This window comes from Mirounga angustirostris, unplaced genomic scaffold, assembly GCF_029215605.1.
Source record: "Mirounga angustirostris isolate CCGP_5_RB_7025 unplaced genomic scaffold, mMirAng1.0.hap1 SCAF_6, whole genome shotgun sequence".
Lineage (NCBI taxonomy): Eukaryota > Metazoa > Chordata > Mammalia > Carnivora > Phocidae > Mirounga > Mirounga angustirostris.
The window spans coordinates 106,729,897-106,752,442 of NW_026991714.1; the positions used below are offsets into that span (position 1 = coordinate 106,729,897).

At 53.8% G+C, this 22,546-nt stretch overlaps 1 protein-coding gene across 1 annotated transcript in view; it reads left to right on the forward strand.

Annotated features, from left to right (window-relative positions):
- RPS24 (ribosomal protein S24) overlaps positions 1–16,011 on the forward strand; it is a 159,552-nt gene extending 143,541 nt beyond the window's left edge. The window contains exon 5 of the mRNA XM_064594882.1: positions 15,919–16,011. Coding sequence (XP_064450952.1) covers positions 15,919–15,996 — 78 coding nt within the window. The 3' untranslated portion in view covers positions 15,997–16,011. The remainder of the gene's footprint in view (positions 1–15,918) is intronic.
- The last annotated feature ends 6,535 nt before the right edge of the window (positions 16,012–22,546 follow it).

Here is a 22,546-nt window from a genome sequence, read left to right on the forward strand (position 1 = left end):
TTTAGAGCATCTTCCAGAACTAACGTTCTATGGTTTGAGGGTCTGTGGTTTTCTGCTGGTTGTTCAGCTCTGACCCCAATCGAGCCCCAGAGCAGTGATTACTGACTTAGTGGTGGTGAGGCTGATTCTCCTCACAGGGGACTTGGGGCCCAGCCCCTTGCCCCGCTGCTGTGGGTGGGGGCTCCTGGGCCCACCGAGAATGGGGAGTGAAAGCTGGGGACATGACCCAAAGGAGTTTTCTATCCAAACCTCTGTTTTTCCTCAGGGGTTGTCGTGGCCTCATACCATGTGGGGGGTAGAAGTCAGTGCCTGGCCTCTGGAAGCTTCCAGGGCTGCCTCTTCCCACTGTGCTGTGTGACCTTGGACAAGTCCCCTCCACAGTATTCCTTGCACCTCAGAACCAGCCCAGACGTTCCATAGGAGAAGCCTTCCCTGGGGAGAGTCAGCCCACCCCGACCCAGGGACCGGGAGAGCTGAGCTGTTTTGGGGCAGAGGCTGCCAGACAAGCATTTGGGAGGGCTGGGGGTGGCATGGGAGTCCCCACCTCCAGAACAACACGGCAGCCTCGGGTCCCTGCTGTCCTCTAGAGGGAGGCTGGCCAGGGCTCGTGGTGGAGGCTTGCTGCACTTGTGGGCCCTAGGGGCCCCGTGGGGGTGATGACAGCTTGTTCTGCACGCCCTGCCCTCTCCCCATCTCTCCCTGATCCCCTCCATATCTATTTTCCTGGCATGGCATGCCTGACTCATCCTCTGGGTCTGGTTCTTTCTGTGCTGTCTGTCTCGAATTGTCTGTGTCTTGCTGTCCTCCTCCCTCTGCTCCTGCCTGCCCCTCTGTCTCCCGGCGGGGCCACTCTCCCTCCGTCTTCCTCTCCTTACCTGCGTCTGGAAGTCGGCTTCCCTTTCCCCTTCTCCATGTTTCCCTCTGCCTCAGCACTTCCCCTCTCCCCACCTGCATTCACTGCCCCCTGCCCCTGCTCCCCCACCTAGCTCCTGAGTCCTGAGGGAAACCGAGGAAGGGTCTCTTCTGAGGGCAGGAGGGACACAAGGGGAGAGGACGGAGAACAGCCAGCCTTCAGCAGGTGGCACTGTTGGGCGACTTTTGCTTGTGAAACCTTTTAACGCTGAAAAAACACACTGGAATCTATTGGCATTTGAGAGCCTTCTTCTTCTTTTTTTTTTAAATAAAAATAATGACTCTCATTTCCCGGGCATCATTGAACAAGGTGCAGTGTGCGTGTGTGTGTGTGTGTTGTGTGTGTTATGAGGATGTACGAGTGCAGATATCTGCACGTGAGTCCGTGGGGCTAGAAGTGTAGGGGTGTGTGTGTGTGTTTGTGTGTGTGTGTGTGTGTGTGTGTGTGTGAGCACACGCCCAGACCCTGAGCGTCTGTGTCTATGTGTAAGAATGCTAGAACGTGTGCCTGGGGGAGTGTTTGCGTGCCTCCCTGTGAACGTGGGTTTTCAAGTACGGACCAGTGTGGACCAATGTGCGGCGTGTCTCTACGTGTGCACCTGTCCGTGCTGGACCCCCGGGTCTGTGCCGATGCGCATGTGTGGCTGCTCGCTGTTGACCGTGTAGAGGTAGGTTGTTGGGGGAGCCCAGGGTGACGAATCTGTGTTTTCACACATGCTCTCACGACAGCAGCTTAGTATATAGTGGGCAAGAGGGAGAGCCAGGGAATCAGGCCTCCAGCTTTAAACTCTGTGAGAATTTACAGCTGTGTGATTTTGACTGAGTCACTTAACATCTCTGAGCCTTGGATTCTTCGTCTGCAAACTGAGCTGACGGCAATCTCTACCTCTCTGGATGCCTGGGAGGATGAAGCTGGATCATCGATGTCGAGGGCCTGACACGGCACTGGGCGAGGTTAGGCCGTGAGGGGCAGAGCCACGACGCATCAGCCTGAGCGTTGGGAGGGCACGGCCTCCTCTGTCCAGCTCCACTGGCCGGCGGGGCTGGGTCTGCTGGACCCAGGGGCTCACAGTGGTTCTCTTCCCAGGGGCTGAGAGGCCTGCGGTAGGGTGGGGGCATCCTGAGGGCCTCTGAGGTCTGAGCGGGCACACAGTGTCCTGGCTCTGCTGGACAGACCGGGGCTGGAAGGAGCCCCACGGTGGAGGGGCTGGGGCGGTAAGAGCTGGAAGGGACCACAGAGGTCATCATTTTGGTTTCTCACTTAGCAGAAGGGGAGAGGGCAGATCAGAGGAGCTGCTGCTGAGTCAGGGCCTGGCATGCAGGCCCCCGACTCACAGGCCAGTGTCTGAGGGCGCTAAAGCAGGCTCACCCCTGGCTGGGGCCCAGAGGCAGAGCAGAAGGGAGCTGTGCATCTTAGCTGCTTATAACCCTCATGCCCGCCCCCTGTCTCTGCCTTCCCTCTTCCTCGTCTCTTTGTGATGACCTTCTCTCTTAAAACTGAAAGAGGAGGGAGGGAGACACCTGTTCTAGTTATGTACTCATGTGTGATAATCATCCCCCAACTCAGTGGCTCCTGTGTGTTCTTATGGTGCCTAATCCTGTGGGTTGATTGGGCTCTGCCGGGCAGTTCTCACTTGGGAGCTCATTTCATGGGCTGGGCTGGAAGTCACCCGAGGGATGGTCACTTGCCTCCCATGCCTGGCCCCTCAGGGTCCTTGGCCTCTCTCTAGGCAGTGCCTCCTCCTACAGGGCCCTCTGCATGACTTGGGCCTCTTCCAGCACAGTGGGCTCAGGGTGGTTGCACTTTTAATATGGCAGCTGGCTCCCAGAACACAGAAAGTGGGGGCAACTGGGCTAGGTAAGGGCTGGGCTATGCCTTGAACCGGGGGTGCCATTTTGCCATGTTCTGTTGGACAGAGCCATCATGGGTCCACCCAGATTCAAGAAGGAAGCAAAACAGAACCCACTTCCTCAAGGAGGAGAGCAAGGTCATGTTGTCAAAGAGCCTGGCGGATGGGGATGGTGTCGTGGGCATCTTCGAAAGTGCAACCTGCCACAGCATCCTGATAACACTGGAAGGTGACTAGCAGATTCAGTGTCAAGAGCATTTCTTCTCTAACCTTTTCAATCCTCTAAACACCTTCGGTGGCAGGTCTGTCCTGGCTTCTTCACTTGCTGTGTGACCTTGGGCAGCTTTCTTGACTTCTCTGTGTCAGTTTTCATGCGTGAAATAGGATGATCACGGTAGAGCTCCGCACAAGGAGTTGTCAAGCGTGGCCTGGCACACGATAAAACCTCAGATAGGAAACAGCCTCAGAGAAGTTAAGGAACTTGCCCAGGGCCACACAGTTGGGAAATGCCAGAGCTGGGCCCAGAGCACCCGCATTCTCCCTCCCAGTTCTGCAGTCCGTTCCCATGGAGGCTCTGTGTTGTCCGGAGAAGGGTCGGAGGGGCTGGGGAGGCGAAACAATACAAGGATGAGAGGTCGTCCTGTCTCAAGTTCTCGGTTGTGTGTGCTGGGACTCCCAGGCTCATATTGCTGTCCACTGGCTTCATCGTGGGCTCTCTGTCCCCATCTACCACTCTGACTCCAGCTTCCGCTCCTGAGAGCTGTGATGGGACCAGCGCCAGACTGCTCCCAGCTGCCCCACCAGGGCTGCCACCCCATTCCACAGGAGGGGGAAACTGAGGCTTGGGGGAAGTTGCCTGGCTCCTCGAGCTCCCAGAGGGCCGTGGCTGCCCAGCAGCCCTTCTGACTCCTCCCGGGCCATGTGCCTGCCGCCGTTTCTCCTCCGGGGCCGCCCACTCCCTGCTGGCTTTACACACACCACACACCACACCTTTCCTTTCACAGAATCACTTTTTGACACCCCCTTTTGGAATACTCTTTAAGAAATGTAGCCTAGGGAGTGAAGTTCAAATCTCTGCTCTCGGCGTTCAAAGGTGGGGCTTCATTGTGGGATCTCAATCCCATTTTTCAGTTTTATCTCCTTTGGATCCCAGAGAGTCCTTCTCCTTAGCATTCACTGGTGTCCCCAGGACTTGTGGCCTCAGGCCTCCCTGCTTCTGCTCAGAGCTCACAGCTCACTCCTCTGGGGAGACCCCCGTCCAGGTGCCCTGCCGTGGGCGTGTTCTGATGGCCACACCTCCCTCTGCCACGGGTTAGATCCAGTGTTAGTTGCCTTTTCGTGCACCTGTCTTGAGCCCTTAACTAAATATAAGCTAGGGCACAGGTGTCCTCCAGGTCTCCTGATTGCCTCCTGGGCTGGGCTTGGATGCATGCACCATCTATCCTCATGGCTGCACTGGTGGATGGGGGCACCAGGGAAAGTGGGGGGTGGTGGGGTAGGCACTTTGATACCTTGCAACCAGCCCTCGTGGCTGGAGTTTCCCCCTAGGTGGGGAGGGACCCAGGCATGGAGGACGGTAGACATCACCACTGCTCTGTGCCTCTGCCCCTTTGTTCAGTTTGATTTGAACCTGGAACCAGCACTTCTCTCTTAACTTCCTCTACGGGGAGAACGGTAGGAACCGGCCTCTGCTGGAGCGGCAGAGATCTCAGCCAGGCTCGGGAATGACTTCCACGAAGTGAAGAAGGTGGGCCGTTGGAAGGATTAGATTTCAGGGGCCTGCCTTAGATGTACGGGTCTTCTCTGTCGTCCTTAGGGACTTAGGGGTGACTGTGCTCCTCCCAGCTGGTGGAAGAGATGACCTCTTTGGGGATTTTCCATCCCTGTGACTTCTAGGCTGCCACCTCCCAGGGTCCCCGGGGTCCCAAGGCAGGAGATGAAGTTCAGGATGGGAGCGTAGGGTGGGCGAGGAGAGCCGGGTGGAGAGGGCTCGGTGGATCCAGGGCCTGTCCTGCCCAGATGGAGGGAAGCTGCCGTGCCAAACCAGCTCCAAAGGCTGTTGGAACCACCCCCCCACCCCCGGCCCCCCGCCCCCCACCACATGCCACAGTTATTTTTAGCACTGGGATGTGCAGAACATGCTACAGAGAAATAGAGTGGAAAATCTGACACTCAGAGCCCTGCTTTGAGGGAGACCCAGCTCCTCCAGCCCGGCGCTGCTCACGTGCCTGATTTGCATCTTTCACGTTTCTGTGCGCAGCCTGACTCTGAGGAGTCAGGAAAGCCAGCACGTCGGTCCTTGGCGTGTCCAGCCCAGAAGGTAATGTCCAGGAAGCCTGGGGTGGAAATCTCAGACGGCTCCGGAGGGGTGCGAGGAAAGAAACAGCGGACACAGACCCTGCTTGGAGGAGGGGACAGCTTCCTACAGGGGGCTGGTGTAGCGAGTACTTAATTAAATGTTACTTCAGGTTTTCTTCCTCTTATTATCAAAACGTGCATGCTCTTTGTAGAAAATTTAAAAATACAGATAAGCGAACAGAAGAAAATTAAAAACACCCCTAATCCCAGCACTCAGAGATAAACCCTGTAAATATTTTGGTATTTTGGTGGATATACTGCTAGGCTTTCCCTTTTCCTTCTTGAAAACATTTTCATTTATTTTTAATTACACACGCAGGATAGGAATTCATTCTTGTTAGCACGATACAGACCAGGCTAAGGCCTTCTGTCCCTCTCCCGCTGAGGGAACCACGGCTGTAGTTTTGATGTGTATCATTCCTGATCTTGTTCTAAGTGCACACACACATTTATATCTGCACATACAGAGATACATGATTTTATTTTTAGTGTGTTTGGATGTTTGTTCTTCAACAGAAATGGTATCACACAGTATGTATTGTTCTGTACTTTGATTTTGTCACCTAACTATTAGTCTTGGGGTTTTCTCCATGTCAGTATTTATAGCTGTAAGTCGTTCGTTCTTACTGCTGGATGGAATTCCTTAGCATAGATACATCAGAGTGTATTTAGCCATTCTCCTCGTGATGGGCTTTTAGATTGCGTCTGCATCTTTCCCCCCCCCCCAGCACTGTTGCAGGGCTGCCTTCGATGCTCTTGGACAGGCCTCCTTGGGTGAGGATGCTTTTCCAGGATCAAAGCTGAGAAGACAAATTGCCGGTCAGTTTCTTTGCACACCCACTAAGAAAATGGGAGCCTCTTGCACCAACTGCCATAGGAAACTGCCTTCTCCTTTTTTCCACGTTACTACGAAGGCAGCTGTGATGGCATTTCCCCAGCTCTGTTCTGGACAGCAGCGACGTCCCCAGAGCCACTAATGGGTGTGCCTCGCAGGAAAAAAATCAGGGCAGGTGTAGAGTTGACCCGGTGTATAGTCGAGGGCTTGGGATTTCACCAGTGCGCATCAGTGCGCCAACGGGCGTCCCGAAGCAGAGAAATAAGTTTGTCTTCATTTAGCCTGGCTTTTCGCAGTTTGAGAGCCTTAGGAGGCGCAGACTGCAGCAGAAGAGGCAGCGCCCCGCCCACATGCCCTTGGCCCGGCCACTTCAGTGCACGGCGCCACGCCCCATTCCACCTGCAGGCACCTGCGTTTCGTTTGCTGAGGGCTTTCTCTTGCTGCGGGAGCCTGCTCCTCGGCCTGGTGGCGGGCTGCAAGCACTGGCAAATCAACAGTGGCCGTCTCCTGCCTCCAACAGCCCTTAGCCAACCACCGAAGCAACCTGCTGCCACCCCAACTCCGTCCCCCAAGGGACAAGTGTGTTACACTGGTCCCAGAGTTTGCCCAGAGGAATTAGGCTCTGATCACCCACCCTGGTAGCTGGTTTGAAAACACACCGTGACTGCCTGCCTTCCTTCCTGTGTCACCTCCCCACTCCTCTGCCTCCACCTTCCTGCGTTTGAGCCCTGGGTCTGCTCCAGGGGGAACCCCAGCGAAGACTCTGATCAATGTTATTACTTCTTAATGGCTTCATGAGAATGTCCCGAGTATTTCTTTCAACCGATCCTGCATTGTTGGACATTAAAGGTTGCTTCCAATACTCTGCTAATATAAGCAGTCCTGTGGTGGACATCCGGAAGGCTCAAGCGCTGTACACATTCTCGATTATTCCCCTAGGGACGATTCCTAGACATAAAGCCACTGTTTCAAAGGGTGTGCACTTTTTTTTTTTTTAAGGCTTTGATACATATTTTCGCCATGTGCGTCCCCGCCTTCTCTTTTTTGCTCCACCACCACCTTCCCGCCCACTTCCCAGGGCACAGAGTGGTCAGCTGTGGGGGTGCTCTGGCGATCTGGAGGTGCAGTGAGGCCCTCTTGGAGGGTCTGGGAAGGCAAACCAGAGGAAGCACCTGGCAGGATCCAGGAAGACAAGCAAACGTTCACTTGGGAGTTCGCAGTAAGGGGTTCAGAGCTTGGTGGTTAGGGGTGCTTCTCCCCAGGTTTGTGTTCCAAACCCTTCTTATCCTGCAAGGCCCATATGAGACTCTACTTTTTCCAGGAAGTCTCCCTTGATTGACCGGGCCCTTGTGAGCCTCTTCTCAAGGCTGCCCATGATTCAGTACTAATTCTATATGGTCCATGCCATCCTTACAGGTAGGGATTCTGTCTGTAAGAGTCAACCTTATATAGGACAGATTTACAAACTTGGGGTTTAATAAATGCTTGTGGTAAGCGTTTTGGCTTGGGAACCAGGGAACCTGGATTTGAATCCTACCTTTTCAGCTGACCCCTGTGGGGACCTGTGCGGCTCCAGGCAAAGACCCTGAGATGGTCTTGAGTGGAAGTGAGCATAACGTGGGCCCACTCTCTCCCTTCCCAGCCTCTTGTTTTGCCCCCTTTCCCAGGAGCCTCTGTGCCGGGAGCCCCAGAAGCCGGGCTGTCTGCGTTTTGCATGGGGCTGTGAATATCAGCGTGCTCGCCTCCTTATCCTTGCAGGTGCAGGTTTCCGGAGACAAATATACCCTCCATTCCCAGCCCCTCGATCTGTCTAAACACAATTTGACATGCGTTGCTATTAGCTTAGCACCTTATCAAATAATGCGGCCTGATCGAGATAAAAGGTTTTACAACCCTTGCTGCCTTTGTTTCTGCCTGCATTCACCCGCCGAGACAGCTAATAATTACCACCAAAGACAAAGAGAAATCTATACGCTCAGCGTTGAGGTTCCCGTGCGCATGTTAAGTAGCAGCCTGAGGACAGAGAACGGGGAGGAGGCGGCCCCAAATGCAGCCCATGCAGGCCCAGACCGGGCCTTGCTCCTTGCAAGAGAAAGAGGCCCCCGTGGATTCCGGCGCCTCAGGCCCCACGGGTTGCTGACATGACCCCTGAGGTTTGATGTTGTCCCTTCCCGGAGGTGGAGACAGAGGTGGCGAGGCCTAGTTAGGTAAGCTGGGGGTGAAGTTGGGACTGAAGTGAAGGGAGAGGCAGGGGGCGCTGGTGTAGAGGGCATGGCCCCCCTCAGGGATGCTGGGGACCTGGGCGTCTGTGCTGACTCCGCTGCTGGGTCACACTGTGAACTTGGCTAAACCTCTAGACCTCCGTGGGCCTCAGTCTCTGCGTCTGTAAGTGGGACTCCTAAGGCAGTGTGGTGGGCGTTTAGAGACCTGGGTCCTAGAGTTAGTTCGGCCACAGACAGGCAGTTCCATGCTGTTCTGAGCTTCAATTTCCCCACCTGGGAAATAAGAATCTGATTGGGATGATGGCTACAGGCATTTTGGGACTCTGTCCCAGGCAGTGGGTGACTCAGCTGGCATCTCCCTAGACATCTGTTCCATGACTAGGTCTACGTGGGGCCCTGACTGTGGGGGCTGAAGAAGGAGGAGACGTAGCCTTTGAACCTTTTCCAGGAAGGCAGTTTTCATTCCAGAACCAGCAAACAGAAAGTGAAATGAGAGCTGGGGTGGGGGTAGGGGGGTATTACGGCAAACTAAAGCAGTCTGAGAAGGCTTCCTGGAGGAGGAAGGCATGACTGGTACCAAGGCAGATTGGGTGGGGCCCTGAATGAGGGTGCACGCAGCAAAAGCAGTGCTATGGACTAAATGTTTGTGTCTCCCCAAAGTTCTTATGCTGAAGCCTACTCCCCAATGTGGATGTATCAGGAGGAGGGACCTTTGGGAGGTGATTAGGTTATGAGAGAGGAGCATGGTGGGATTAGTGCCTTCATAAAAGAGACCCCAGAGAGCTCCCTCACCCCTTTCCATCATGGGAGGACACAGAGAGCCCACAAGCCGGCCTTACTAGACATTGAATCTGCTGGTGCCTTGATCTTGGACTTCCGGCCTCCAGAACTATATGATATAAATACCTGTTTTTTATAAGCCACCCAGTCTGTGATATTCTGTTACACTAACCTGAATGGACTGAGGCAAATGGTGTGAGGATCCAGAACAACATGGGTTTCAGGGGTTGTGAGTCTCTGATAGAATGGTCTGAATTCTAGCATCGGTGGGCACTGGCCACTTGCCAGGGGCCAACGGATCCCAGGACTGGGGGGCTGCCTGGATTCCCTTCTCCCCATGCCCTGGCCTGTAAACCAGTAAAACCTGGATTTATAGCATTTGCCAATTTCCGTGGCATAAACACTTCCACTGTGGCTGATTTTAAGCTGTGTGCAATGTAATGTCACTAGATGTGGAGCTGGGAAGAGATGCGTAGCTGGCTCTTAGGACTGGGATGAGCGAACTCCAGCACCACAAGCTGGAGCCCCGTGTAAGCCCCAGAAGTCAGACCAGAGACTCTCAGAGTGTCAGGACTCAAGAGGCAAAGGATGGTAGGTAGCAACGTGCCACGTCTGTCCCGACCTGTGCCTACCCAGACAGCACTAATCAGCGGCGTCTCTGCCAAGCCCAGGGTCCTTCTCAGTAGAGTGTTCCAGGCAGCCATCACCAGCCGACGGATATGAGCTCAGCATTGTTGATCTAGACTAACCTCAGTGTACAGATGGGCAAACTGAGGCCCAGGTCAGGGAGGAGATTCTCCCGAGGTCACCTCAACGGTTTGGAAACACTGGGGCTGGAAACGCAGAGGCCTGCTTCTCAAACCCGCCCCCCCTGCTCCCCGACACTGTCAGCTCTCTTCGAAAGCAGCAACAAGGGAAAACCGCGCTGCTCCTGAGGAAGGCAGCTCTGCGCGTGGGCCGGGCAACTGTTTCCCCTGAAGCCTCCACTCTGACAGGGATGAGTCCGTCCTGATCATGAATTCTTACCAACACCCAGCTGCAGCAAACTACTTTTGCTCTGTGCCCTTCCTTGGGGTACCTGTGTGTGAGTGTGTGTGTTCATGTGTATGTATGCAGACTTAGACATCTCTGCACACACAGACGGATGTGTTTGTATTCCCTATTAGCTGGTGACAAACTCGGAGCCCTCCCCAGGGAGCAGCGGTCCCTCCAGAGAGCCGCCTGTCTGTCTCCCAGATTTATAGTTGGAGCCAGGCACTGAGTCATGATTTATCCGGGGATTGGCTCCGGGCCAGCCTGTTCATGGCCGTGAAGCACCCGGTTTGCTCTCTTTTCCTTCCCTTTCCTTTGCTGTTTCACGTAGCTCTGCTTAGACACTGTTCCTCTGGGAAGCCCGTCTGATCCCAGACAGCAGTGTCTCTTCTGCCTCATGGTTCCCTCTGGCTCGACTCACATCACCCTGTATTGGGATTATTGGCTTTCGTGCCTGTCGCCCTCCCGGACTGAGCGCTCCTTGAAGGCAGGACTGTGTGGCTTTCTTTTAGGAGAGGAGCCCACGGTTGCTGTTGGAGGTACCCCAGCACCCCTCTTTTCTCCCTGCCTCTCTCCCTCCATAGTTGTCTTCAGCTTCCTGCGATTCGGAATCCAGGATTGTCGGGTTGGGGAAAATGCCTGGGGGCCTTGTTATTGTTCCTGCATTGCTTCCCGTGTGTCTATCAGCTAGGCGTTTTGTTCTAAGCCACAGAACTAGACTCCGGCTGATGTAAGCAGGAAGGACAATTTATGGAAAGGGTAACAGGTATTCGCTGAATTGTAGGAAGCACGAAGAGCCGGGTTCAGGCAGTAGGCAGGGGGTCCAGGATCATGGCGCCCGCCCTGCCACGTCCTGCCAGCCCGGGGCACTGGGCAGCTCTGTGGGCATCTTGGCCGTGGTGGCCTTGGAAGCAGGATTTTTTTTTTTTTTTTAAAGATTTTATTTATTTATTTGAGAGAGAGAACGAGAGACAGAGAGCATGAGAGGGAGGAGGGTCAGAGGGAGAAGCAGACTCCCTGCCGAGCAGGGAGCTCGATGCGGGACTCGATCCCGGGACTCCAGGATCATGACCTGAGCCGAAGGCAGTCGCTTAACCAACTGAGCCACCCAGGCGCCCCGGAAGCAGGATGTTTGTGCAGCTGTGGCAACAGAATGGAAACTCTGTGCCTTGTATGTGTGTGTCCTCAGGCCAGATTCAGAATCGCCGGCGTCTGCCTCTACGCAGTTGAGCCAGGTCACCCCTCGACTCCGGGTCCCTAGGATGTTATGTGGACTGCACCCAGGCATCACCCCACTGGGAACAAGGTTGCGGAGGCATGTGCCCGCCATTTCTGGTCTCACTGGCAGAGGTTGTTCCTGGGGCACGTCAGCCCCCTGGCTCTCTGCCCTGCCCGGCACACAGGCCACACCAGACCACCCTCATGTGGAGAAGCCGGGAGACCTTGGTAGGATGGGGACGTGTCTGCAGGTGGCCTCCAGAGTGGACTGAGGTGCCATGGTGGTGTTGACTAGTCTCTTATACCCCTCCCAGATTTCCCTACACAGGCAAAGGGTTCTGGGGTGCTGATTCTGTGGTTGAACTGATACTAAACATTGATTCTCGCTGTACCCAGGCCTCTCTTATGGGCGTCCACCTTCCCGTCGTGGTCAGAAGCCCACCTCACCATTGTCGAGAGGCCTGACTTGGTGGATTAATTTGGAAATGGGACTTGGGGCTGGACCACCCAGGCACGGGGTTCCCAGACCCTCAGATGGTTAGCTCTGGGAGGAGTCTTAGAGATCCCTTGCCCCATCCCTAATTATGCAGATAGGGAGGTGGGATCTCCTCCCACAGCATCCCCCACCCCCTCCAGTGACTTCTGGAAGGCATTTAGCATGCGTTCCTGACTCACCAGTTTTGCAAAGAGGACTGATCATTAACCATGCTACCTGGCCTGCAGCCCTACCAGGAAATGTGCACATTTGTTGTGGGAGTTGTCCGACCCGTTGCTGGTCATAAGCAGTTTATGGGCAGTGCTCCAGGGATGCTCTCCTGCAGGGGAGCCTGAGCGTGGGCACCCGGAGCTGAGGCAGGGGGCCGCTGGCTTCCACTCCCTGTGAGGGAAGCTTCTCCATGGCCGGGGGCTGGGGCCGGGCTGGTGATGGCTGGCCCATCTCTACTTCTGCCCACAGCACGGGTGGGGCGCCTGGCAGGCCTTGAGTCCACGTGTGGTGCATCGAGAGTTGTTACCGACTAGGAGCTCTGATTGGAGGGGGTCCCTGCAGGCGAGGTGGGGGGATGCCCTGACTAGGAGCTGAGACCTGCAAAGGTGAGTGAGGCAGTGGGGGGCAGGCGGGGCAGGCCGTGTGGGGAGCCTGCAGCGCCCTCATTGTTAGGTGCTGCACGCTCCTCTGGGCCAAGGGTGATTTCTTGGGCACCGGCTCAGAAGAGTGGGCTGTGCTCAGCGTCCCTGTCACCGCCCTGCCCTTCCCAAGTGCTGATGCAGCCCTGCCTCCGCCCCTCCTTTGTCCTTTATCTAGCCCGAGAAGCTGCCCACAGCCCAGCTGGCTCCCCCACTGCAGGGGTCCTGCCTCTGGTGGGGGTGTCACCTCTGTCCTGCCAGCATCAAAGCCCGCCCTGCCAGGTGTCCTTCTCCTTGCGGGGGGAGGGGGGGAGCTGTGCCCCTGCCTGTGGGGAGAAAGCACGCATTTGTTATTGAGCGCCAGCCGTGTACTCCGTGCTGTGCCAGACTCTCGAATGCCTTCTTGCCCTCCCTGTAGTGGAAGAATGTGCTAGTACATTCCCATTCCAAAGGTGACAAACGGAAGGTAGGACAGACTTGTCCAGGGTTGGACCGCCAGTGAGGGGCAGGCCTGGGGACCTCAATCTGGGTCTCTCTGTGTCCACGATGCCCCCTTGAGGGAGAGAGCGAGGAGGCGAAGGATAAGCTGGATCACCTTAAAATTTCACTTTCCTGGGGGAGTCCTGGACACCATTTGTAAGTATAAAGGACTGACCAGGCCCTGTGGGGGGTGAGAACCCCGTGATTCCCCATTTCCCAGTGTGCGCTCTCAGAAGCCAGGGGGGGATCTCATTCTTTCCCAAAGGCTGGGACCCACATGGCGACCCTGCTTAGACCCCCAACTCTTCCCCTCCAGAATTGGAAGGGACCTTAGGAAGTCCTTGTTTATACCCCCATTTTACAGAGGAGAAAACTGAGTCTGGATTAGAGAATTGCCCCAGATCCACCTGAAGAGTAGCCAAGCTGTAGATGACTGCTTTCTGCCCCTGAGCAGCCCTCATAAGACCTAAGGCCCAGACACGGCTGGGGAGGGCTCTCTAGAAACCCTGCAGGCTGGTGTTTAAATGGTAAGCCCCTTGAAGTTCAAATTCATTCTTGTGCCTTGTTGTACCAGCGAAGGCCATGCCTGTCACTGTGGGCTGGCATCTGATGAGGCAACATGAATGGTCTGGAATCCCTCAGCCAGAGGGTGGTAGAGTGGCAAGTCCCAGATTTCTGGACTCCTGGTCCAGTGCTCCTTCAGTGGTTTCCCTTTTCAGTCAGCAGGAAACCCATAGGCTGTGAGTTCTCCATGGCTTTGGGGAGAGTTTGAACATGTGGCTATAGAATTTTAGAATCCTAAAATCCCTAACTTGTGGAGATGGATGGGGTCTCAACACTCTCTTACCCATGGCCAAATCTCACCTGGCCTCTGTTTGAACACTTGTGGTGATGGGGAGCTCACTCCTCCCCACTGTTGGCAGCTCCAGCCGATAACTTCTTTATGCCTCCTTGGAGCTGATGGCCATCAGCCTAGATTCAGGGCCATCCAGGCTCCTGCTGGCCCGGCTCCCCATTTCTTGGTCACAGGTGGCTGGTTCTCTGGGTATGCTTTCTTTTCTCTACAGATCGAGTTTGAATCATGGCTGGCTCTCCCTATCATCTTGTGTCCTTGGGCAGTGCTCCAGTGCTTCTCTGAGCCTTGGTTTCCTTTTTTGTAAAATCATGGTAACTTTATTGGATTATTGTAGAGATTAAATGGGAAATGGCATGGGGAGTGCTTAGCTTGGTGACTGGCACAGAATAAGAACTCAGGACATGCTAGAGAGTATTATTATGGCTCCTAATTTGTAAGCTAGGGATGGTAGCACCTGATTGCAGAGTCATGTCAAGAACCTTCTGAGATGATCCACGTTAGTGCTAAGCACAGATTTGGGCTCATAGTAAAGCTGGCCTAACAGTGACAATACTCCTTCATCATGTTGCCATTGCAAGGGGAGGGTCCTGCCATGGAGTATGTGAGACATGAACTTCCAGGTACCACTTTCCTGACACACATCTGAGACTTAGCTATGCCCCTTTAATTTAAAATTAAATTCCTCCCTTCCTCCCTCCCTCCCTTCCTTCCCTCCTTCCTATCTTCCTTCCTTCCTGGCTTAGCTCATTGAGGTGTATCAATTAGGATCCTTTCAGCCACACTTAACAGATGAAACAAGTCAAAATGGCTTAAAGGATAGGGAGATTTATTTTTTTATGTTACAAACATAGCGAAGTGACAATAGAGTCTAGTATAACCAGAAAGAGTTCAGAGCCCAAACCCAGACTGCCTGAGGTGGAGTCATTGCTAACTGTAGGACCTTGAGCCAGTTACCTAACCTTTCTGGGCCTCAGTTTTCACATCTGTAAATGGAACTACCAATAGTACCCTTCTCTCTGGGCTCTTGTGAAGATTAAATGGGTGAACAAATCTGAAGTGCTTAGAGCAGAGCCTGCCATGAGTACTACATTAGTACTGACCGCTATTTATACATTTATATGTTTATTTACGCTAGGATAGTTCAGGGGCTTATCAATTTAGGGACCCAGCGATATGAGTAAGGCACTGGATTTTTTCCCATTATCTGTTCTGCCACTGTCACTGTGTGAACTTTGTCCTCAGGCTGGGGCCCTCATGGGGCAAGATAGCTGTAGCTGCACCAGGCATCACTCCTCATACAATATTGTCCAAAGCCAGAAGAGAGAATATCTCCTTTTTCTCAGAGAGGAAAGCTTTCCCAAACGTCTTCCTTTGCATCTCACCGGCTAGAAATAGGTCAAATGTCTCATCCAACCATTTGGGAAGAGGAGCATGGCATGGCTGTGACTGGCTGAGCCTAACCCAGATTTATCTTCCTGAAGTCACTCATATTTGGACCAACTCGCGGGTCTTTAGTGAGAAAGAAGAGTGATGCAATGATAAGTCAGCCAGCAGTGTCTGACTTGAGGTAACAGGTGTGGGGACACAGCCATGTGGCAAAGGATTTGCCATCATGCCAGGTTCTGCTTTGCAGGCCTTGTGATAATTTTTTGGCTGGTCCCGAAAGCCTCTCTGAATTGGGGAGGGCTGCCATTCACACTGCCAAGGGCTCAGCTAAGGCCTTATTCATTGTCACTCACAATAATAGCGACTTCCATTTATCCAACCTCACTTTCTCTTCTCCATAATCTACGAGGCAGGTACGATTTTTATCTTCATTTGCAGATGAGAAAGCCAGAGGCAGAGAGAGAGAGAGTAACTAATGTGCTTTGACTCCTGGTGCCTGCATGTAACCCTTTGGTCTTTCTTGAAGGTTACCTGCAGCCTTGGTGGGCAGCGGCTGGGCGTGCTGATGGCTTCCTGCCCCACTGTGTGTAGGGCAGCCTGGGAGTGTCGGGGAGTTAACATGCCGGGGGACGACCCTCGAGAAGCGAGGGATGAGAGTTGGTAGATTAATACCTAGCTTCCTTGGGGACAGTTCCGAGGTGTGTCCTGCCGTGTCTGAAGGTATGGATGGCAGTGGTAACCTGCTCACGAAGGCACACGCCTGTAGCTTTGCTCCCTCCCCCGGACTTTCTGGGATCCCCTCGCCCAAATCCCGGGCTCAGGGGCTGCTTAGGGTAAAACCCAAACCAAGAGCCTTGTCTACAGTTGCAGGGTGAGCCAACGATGGCCCTGGGATACACACCCGCCAGGCTGCTAACCCCCAGCCTGAGCATGCACCTCTAAGCCATTCCTGCCTGTCATCAGAAGAATCCAGAGAGAAACAGGAGTGCCTCCACCTCAGACCCCAATCCCAGCGACTTCCGTGAGACCAGCAGCGGCCGGATCCGCCTGTGCTCCCACAGCCAGCCGCAGTGGCTCATAAACTGCCTCATGGGCCGGGACCAGTGACCTGTGAACTGACTCGGAGGGACAGTTCGGCCTTCCCCAGCTGGCTTCAAAGGAGCGATTATGGACCATCCAGGAAATAATACATTTCGTGGAAAAGACCGTAATTATGGAGTATTGAGTAAATAATATGTGCTTTTAAAAAGTCTGCAATTATGTATTTATCCTATCTGTAATTAGGGAATTTTTAAAGGGTGCATTATAGGTAATTTAAAAATAAAATAATGACACCACTCAAAACAAACAGCCCCAAACAACGACAATTCAGGCCACCCCAAACTCAGCTGAGTGATGATTTCAGGAGAGCCACTGTCCTTGGCTTTGGGGAAACCAGATGGCCCATGTGTTTTGGGCCTGGGTGGGTGAGGTGAGCTTGACCCCAGCCTCGGTTTGATGTCAGCCGTTCACCAATGCTAAGATTCTCTCCTTGACCAGCCTTTTCCTGGACTGCCTCCATCCTCAGAGATTTCTTCCTTGTGGGACACAGCCAACAAGGGACTACTGGCGCCAGCAGCTTTTCTCACCTTCATTCTTCTAGAAGCGTCGAAGTTCAATGGGGTAGTCACCTGCCTATTTAAATTTAAATGAGTTAAAATTTAAAAAATTTAAACATTCAGTTCCTTCGTTGTACTTGTTGCATTTCGAGGGCTCAGTAGCTGCACCCAGCTAGTGGCAATTGTATTGGACATTTCCGTCACTGCAGAAAGTTCTATCGGATGGTGTTGCTTCGAATCAACCAGGTGCATAGGTGGTATGGACCTGGTCTGAACAACTGTGGTGAAGGAAGCTTGTTTCCTTCCCACTGGCCTGCCTGGTGAGTGCACCCCTGTTCATCCTTCCTTCTGGAAGCCTCCTTGATGTCCCCAGTGGTCAACTCCCTGTCTTTTCTCTTTTACTTTAATGACACTCTTTTGCCCATCTTGTTTTCACACCTGTCTCTCCTACCCTGGGGAGCCCTGTCTCATTGACCTTCATGATCCTACATCCCAGGCCAGGATCTAGAATGTTGGTAGAGAGGTCCCAGCTCAAACCTTCTATGAAAACTGTCTCCCTTCCTCATATCCTTGTTCCATAGCTCAGCGTCTATGTCTGTCCCATTGCTCTTGGGCACAGAAACTGCCAACCCAAATGCAGCATGTCCTGGAAGGCTGCCCATACTGCCCACGTGTAACTCTTGTTAATTGGCACTTGTCTCCTGGCATTGAAGGCTGTGTGAGCGTTGGCCAGTGAGGGGAAGGCACACCCAGGCAGGATCTAGGGGTGCAGGGTCCTCGTTGGTGCCTCTCTCCTGGTGATGAGGCCCAGGAGCCTGGCCTGGGAGTGGAGTCAATGGCAGGTCCTGGGGGTGCGATGTAGGGCTGGTGAAGCCCTAGGGGAGTAGGGAGGTGAGGATGCCATTTGGCAACCAGGACGTGGTCAAGGTGCTGCTGGGTGGACAGGTCAGAAGGTGTGTTGATGGAGGGGGGGACCTGGAAATGAGCCCCAGGAGCAGAACCTCCTTCTCCTGCTCTTCAGCCCCTTGCTTCCCTAAGTGGAGCTTTGTGGAAAGGTAATGTTGGTCTGTTGTGCTAAGGGAGGCCAAGGGCTGGAGCACTAGAGAGAAGAGGCATCAGTGGGCAGCTGCTTGGGGCAGCAGTGGGAATCGAGGCCAGACCCCATCCTCCAGGAAGGTGGAGCTCAAAGTCACAGTATCTACAGGCCCTGGGCCTGCCCCTCTCCCTACCAAGGGCCTCTTCTGGCCAAGCCTTACTGGTGCTAAGCTTTAGTTCTTTTTCCTTTGCCTTTGTTTAGGGAAGCCAGTTTATTTTACCTTGGCCCTTCCATCTATGTCCTGGAGCGGGGGATGATGTCTTATTTACTAAGATCCACTGTGTGCCCAGCCCTGTGGGGCACTGAACTAGGAGCCAGTGCGTGTGGAAGGAGGGGATGGGGGGGTGGGGCAGCTGCGCCCGGTTGTCCGTGACCAGGGCATGAGCCTCAGCCCCAAACCAACCCTTCTGCGCTTCTGGCTCCTTCGCCGAGGAATGGCCCCTCACGGTCTTATTGTGGGCAACCGCTGGGCTAATGCAGGGGAAAAGGATGTTTAATGTTTTAGTTAAAAACTCTCCTTAAAATTTTTGAAGGACTACAAATAAAATGAGAGGATCATAGAGTAAACCTCTTCCCCAGCCCCCTCGCCCCCATCTGTCCATTCCTTCTCGCCGAGCTAGACGCTGCTACTGATTTCTCACATCCCGAGGGCCTCTGTTTAATGTGTTTACATTAAAGCGAACACAAACATATATTTCTTTCTCGCTTTTATACACCAGCGGTCGCGTGGTGAGCCCACTGCTCTGCGCTTGGGTTTTTAGGTTGTGTGTGTGCATCTGTGAGAAACTACCCACTCTTTTGAAAGACAGTCGCCCCAGAGGAACTCACAAGGTCTTTGGGAGCAGGGACATAGCTGCCCTCAGGGCGGCCCATGGCCGAACACAGCATGGCGGAGCACAGACCCGGAGGTCAGCGGAAGCACGTTCTCGGCGAGCTTGGTGGCCTCTGTTTCCACATCCGTAGAATGGGGACAAAAAAGAGTTGCTTTATGAAACGGTCGTTGTTAGCATGATTCAGTAGAGTGCCAGGTGTAGAGTGCCCGGCACATTGTAGGTGCTCAGGAAGTGGCCAAAATGAGAGCACGGTGACTCCCTAAGGGGAGTGGCATCAGTGTGGCCGTGATCAGGGTGGGCTTGGAGGGCTGCTCTGAGGATCTGCATCTCCCCTCGCTGCTGAGGGTAGGCAGGGTTGGGGGCAAGTGCCAACTCCAGGGTCCTGTTTACAGCTGTGCTGGGCGCTTGGGCCTCCTCATTTGTGTCCTGTCAGAGGCCGGGTGGTAGGTAAATCTTGCCTGAGTAGCCGTGTGGCATCTGGAAGGAACCTGTCAAGTCCAATCAGAATCCGGAGACAGGTTGTCAGGGGCGCAGGCTCTTTGAAGGCGGGGTGTGTGTTTTCATCAGCGTGCCGGCCCCTGCCCCGAGCTCCAGGGCTAGGAAGGACCCCCTTGTCACCACTGTCATTTGGACAGGCTTACACGTCCCCACCAAGCCCCTCAGAGCCCACCACAGCTGCTGTCAATGTTGGGGAGGCCCCTGAGGCCCCAGTGTTTTCTTGCTGTCCCCAAGTGCTCTGGCGTGACAGAGTGGAGACCCAGACAGGATGCGCACAGGTGGACCCTGCTTCCAGCCCATCACCCCTGGCCTCTGTTATTGTAGCATGCCCTCGCTGCTTCTCTGTCCCCTCTGATCTGTCTTCCTCCTTGTCTCCGGGATCACTGGCTTACAGATTCACCTTGATCGCCTCACTCCTGCCATTAACAAGGGCACGCCTGGCCTGCTTCCCCTCCCCTCCCTCAGACAGCCTGGGTGGAGGCCTCTGTCCCAAAGTCGCTGGTCTGGGCGGGACTCAGAGTGGGGCAGAGATGACCTCCAGCCCCTCTTACCATTTAGGCGGATGCTTCCCTTCTTTTACTGTCTAACGATAGCCTCCAGCCCTGCTCCTGACCGCCTCCCCCTCCTTCCAGCCCCCTCAGCTGCTGGGTACCACGCTCCCCAGATGTCCTTTCCTTCGGGGGAAACAGTGTACTCCAACAGCTAGGAATATGGCCGAAGAGTCACACACCGTGTGCCTTCAGATCCCTCATGAGCTATGTGCCCTTTGGCCACGCACTTCACCTTCTCAGTCTCAGTGTCCTCATCCGAAAGTAGAAGGAAGTGTACCGGCCTCTGCTAGTCACAGGAGCAGGTGCTCATCTACGGCCTTGCAGGGCACCTGGCACAGAGTAAGCAGTTGCTGTGTGCCGACTTTAGTGTTATACCACAGATCTCTGATTTCCAGCACATGAAGAAATAGTCTATCATCCCGCCCACCACGGGGGAGAGAAGCCGGCCTAGTGGGGGGACAGCGGAGAGGCTAGTGGCGGTTTATTTTATATAGGAACGATCCTATCTGATTCATTCTACTCCCTCCAGGCCTCCCTACTCCCATCTGGGCCCAACCACCTAATCCCTCCCCCACAAAAGGGATTCCCAGGCTCCCTGAGCCCTGGCACATAAACCTTGGGCCCTTCAGGCAGGTGCCAGCCACAGGAATACTGGATTTACAAGGTAAGGGTGTATAAGATGTGACAGGCCCGGAATTAGCAATGCAATTCCTCTGTCATTTTTATCATTGGCCCCTGCAGGGAGGAGCTGATTAAATGGATATTCAACTCTTTGCATTAATGTGCATCCAGCTTCAATTTGCATTTCATTAGCTGCACAAAAAGCATAATTTTATTATTTGCCGTTGGAAAGCAGATCTCTGCTAACAAGCAGCTACACGCTGTTACTGAAATATGATGTGACTGACTTGCTCTGCTGTCTTGTCTGCACTGCCACCCTTGCCCCTCTGTAGGCTTGGGCTCTCTGTTGAGGGGTAGCACAAGGCTGTCTTGGCCTCATCACTCTAGCCCCCATCCCTCAGAGGGCTTCTCTGCCTTCCCGTGGCCCCCGGGGGGGACCCAGTGGTCCCATTTTCTGGCGCAACTAGGGAGGCAGGGGTCGACTACTACCATCGCCCGGATAGTCACTGTCATCACCAATAATAACACTATGACCAATGGCCCACCAGTAATTCCACCATCATTATACCACTGCCGGCCTGGCCATGGTCATGACCATCACCACCACCCTCATCACCTCCATCACCATCATCTCCTCCACCACACTCGCTATGCCAGCATGCTCTTGGCGACAGCCATTACCCACTGTCATTGCCATCACCTCCACGGCTACTTCCACCACCACCTCTATCACTGCTGCCACCATGACATCCAATACCGCCATCCACCAACCCGCCAACCCCTCTCCGCACATTCATCAAGGGCGTTAGGCAACAGAGGCCTTTCGCACGCATTGTTCGGTGGATGCGTGCGCGAACCCTGGCAGTTTCTTGGAGCAGAAATTATTATCCCCATTTTACAGATATAAAACTGAGACCCATGCAGAAGATCATGGAGCTGGTGAGAGGAAAACGTGGGACTTGAAGACTGTCTTCTGAATTCAAGCCCAGCCCTTTTCCCACGGAGCTCTGGGTGGGCTCAGGCCTGTGCCAGCATCTATGGATGGTGATTATGGGTTGGTTGCCAGCTAGCGAGTTCTAACTCCATTCTTTTTTTCTGTACATCTTGAGCAAAAGAAGAGTCACCAACTATAAAGGGTGCACCACGGAAGAAGGGGTAGCCCAGCTGGTTTAAAAGGAGGACCATGCAGGGGCGCCTGGGTGGCTCAGTTGGTTAAGTGACTGCCTTCGGCTCAGGTCATGATCCTGGAGTCCCTGGATCGAGTCCCGCATCGGGCTTCCTGCTCGGCAGGGAGTCTGCTTCATCCTCTGACCCTATCCCCTCTCAGGTGTTCTCTCTCTCTCATTCTCTCTCTCTCAAATAAATAAAAATAAAATCTTTAAAAAAAAAAAAAAAAAAGGAGGACCATGCAGTGAAAGTGACCCATTCTCTGCTGGCATGCCGTGTGACCTTGGGCAAATTGCTTGATCTGTCTGAGCCCTAGTTTCCCATCTAGTCCCCCAGCCCCTTGAGGAAGCAGGGGCTATTATCATCCCAATTTTTCACATGACTGGAAGTTGTAATAGATGTTCTGAGAAGGGAAGATAGATCAGAACTGAGAATGAGGTGCTTTTGCCCCCTTCCCCCTGCTTAGGAATCCTCTGTGCCACGTTTCCGACAAAGGACGTCTGGCTTCAGCTCAACTATTTCTCCATGCCAGGGACTCTTCTCACACTCTTGCAAGGTGGGCCTTCCAATTCAGCTTTCCTCCCACAGAGCGACTGACCTTCCTGTGATTTTCATTAACTGGATCTGGTTGAGTTTTCAGGGTTGCTCAGAATGACCATGCCCTTCAGGGATTTGAATACAACTTCCTATGCCCCTTGAGTCTACTCTTTCCAAAGCTGGTCCTAGTGAGGAAGGGGTAGAGGCAGCCCCTTACACATCACTGTCTCCTGGTCCCCACCCCCACCCCCACATCATTTCATTCTACATCTGTACTCACCGGCCCTCTACCATGGAGCATGTCAGTGCTGTTATGTGTCTGACATCCCCCCCACAAGTTGCATTCTTTGAGGGTGGGGACCTCATCTTAGTCCTCTTTAAAATCTACAGGGTCCTGCCCCAGCCCAGAGGAAGTCCTCAAAAGTAGCATAATAAAGTGGTCTTTGGAGTCAGACTTGCATTCACATCTCAGCTCTACTGCTTTGTTTTAGGCAAAGCAGTTTGCTTCCCTGAGCCTCAGTTTCTTCATCTGTGAAATGGGGGGTCTGGTAGTATCACCTACCTCCCAGGGCTGTTGTGAGGCTCAAATGG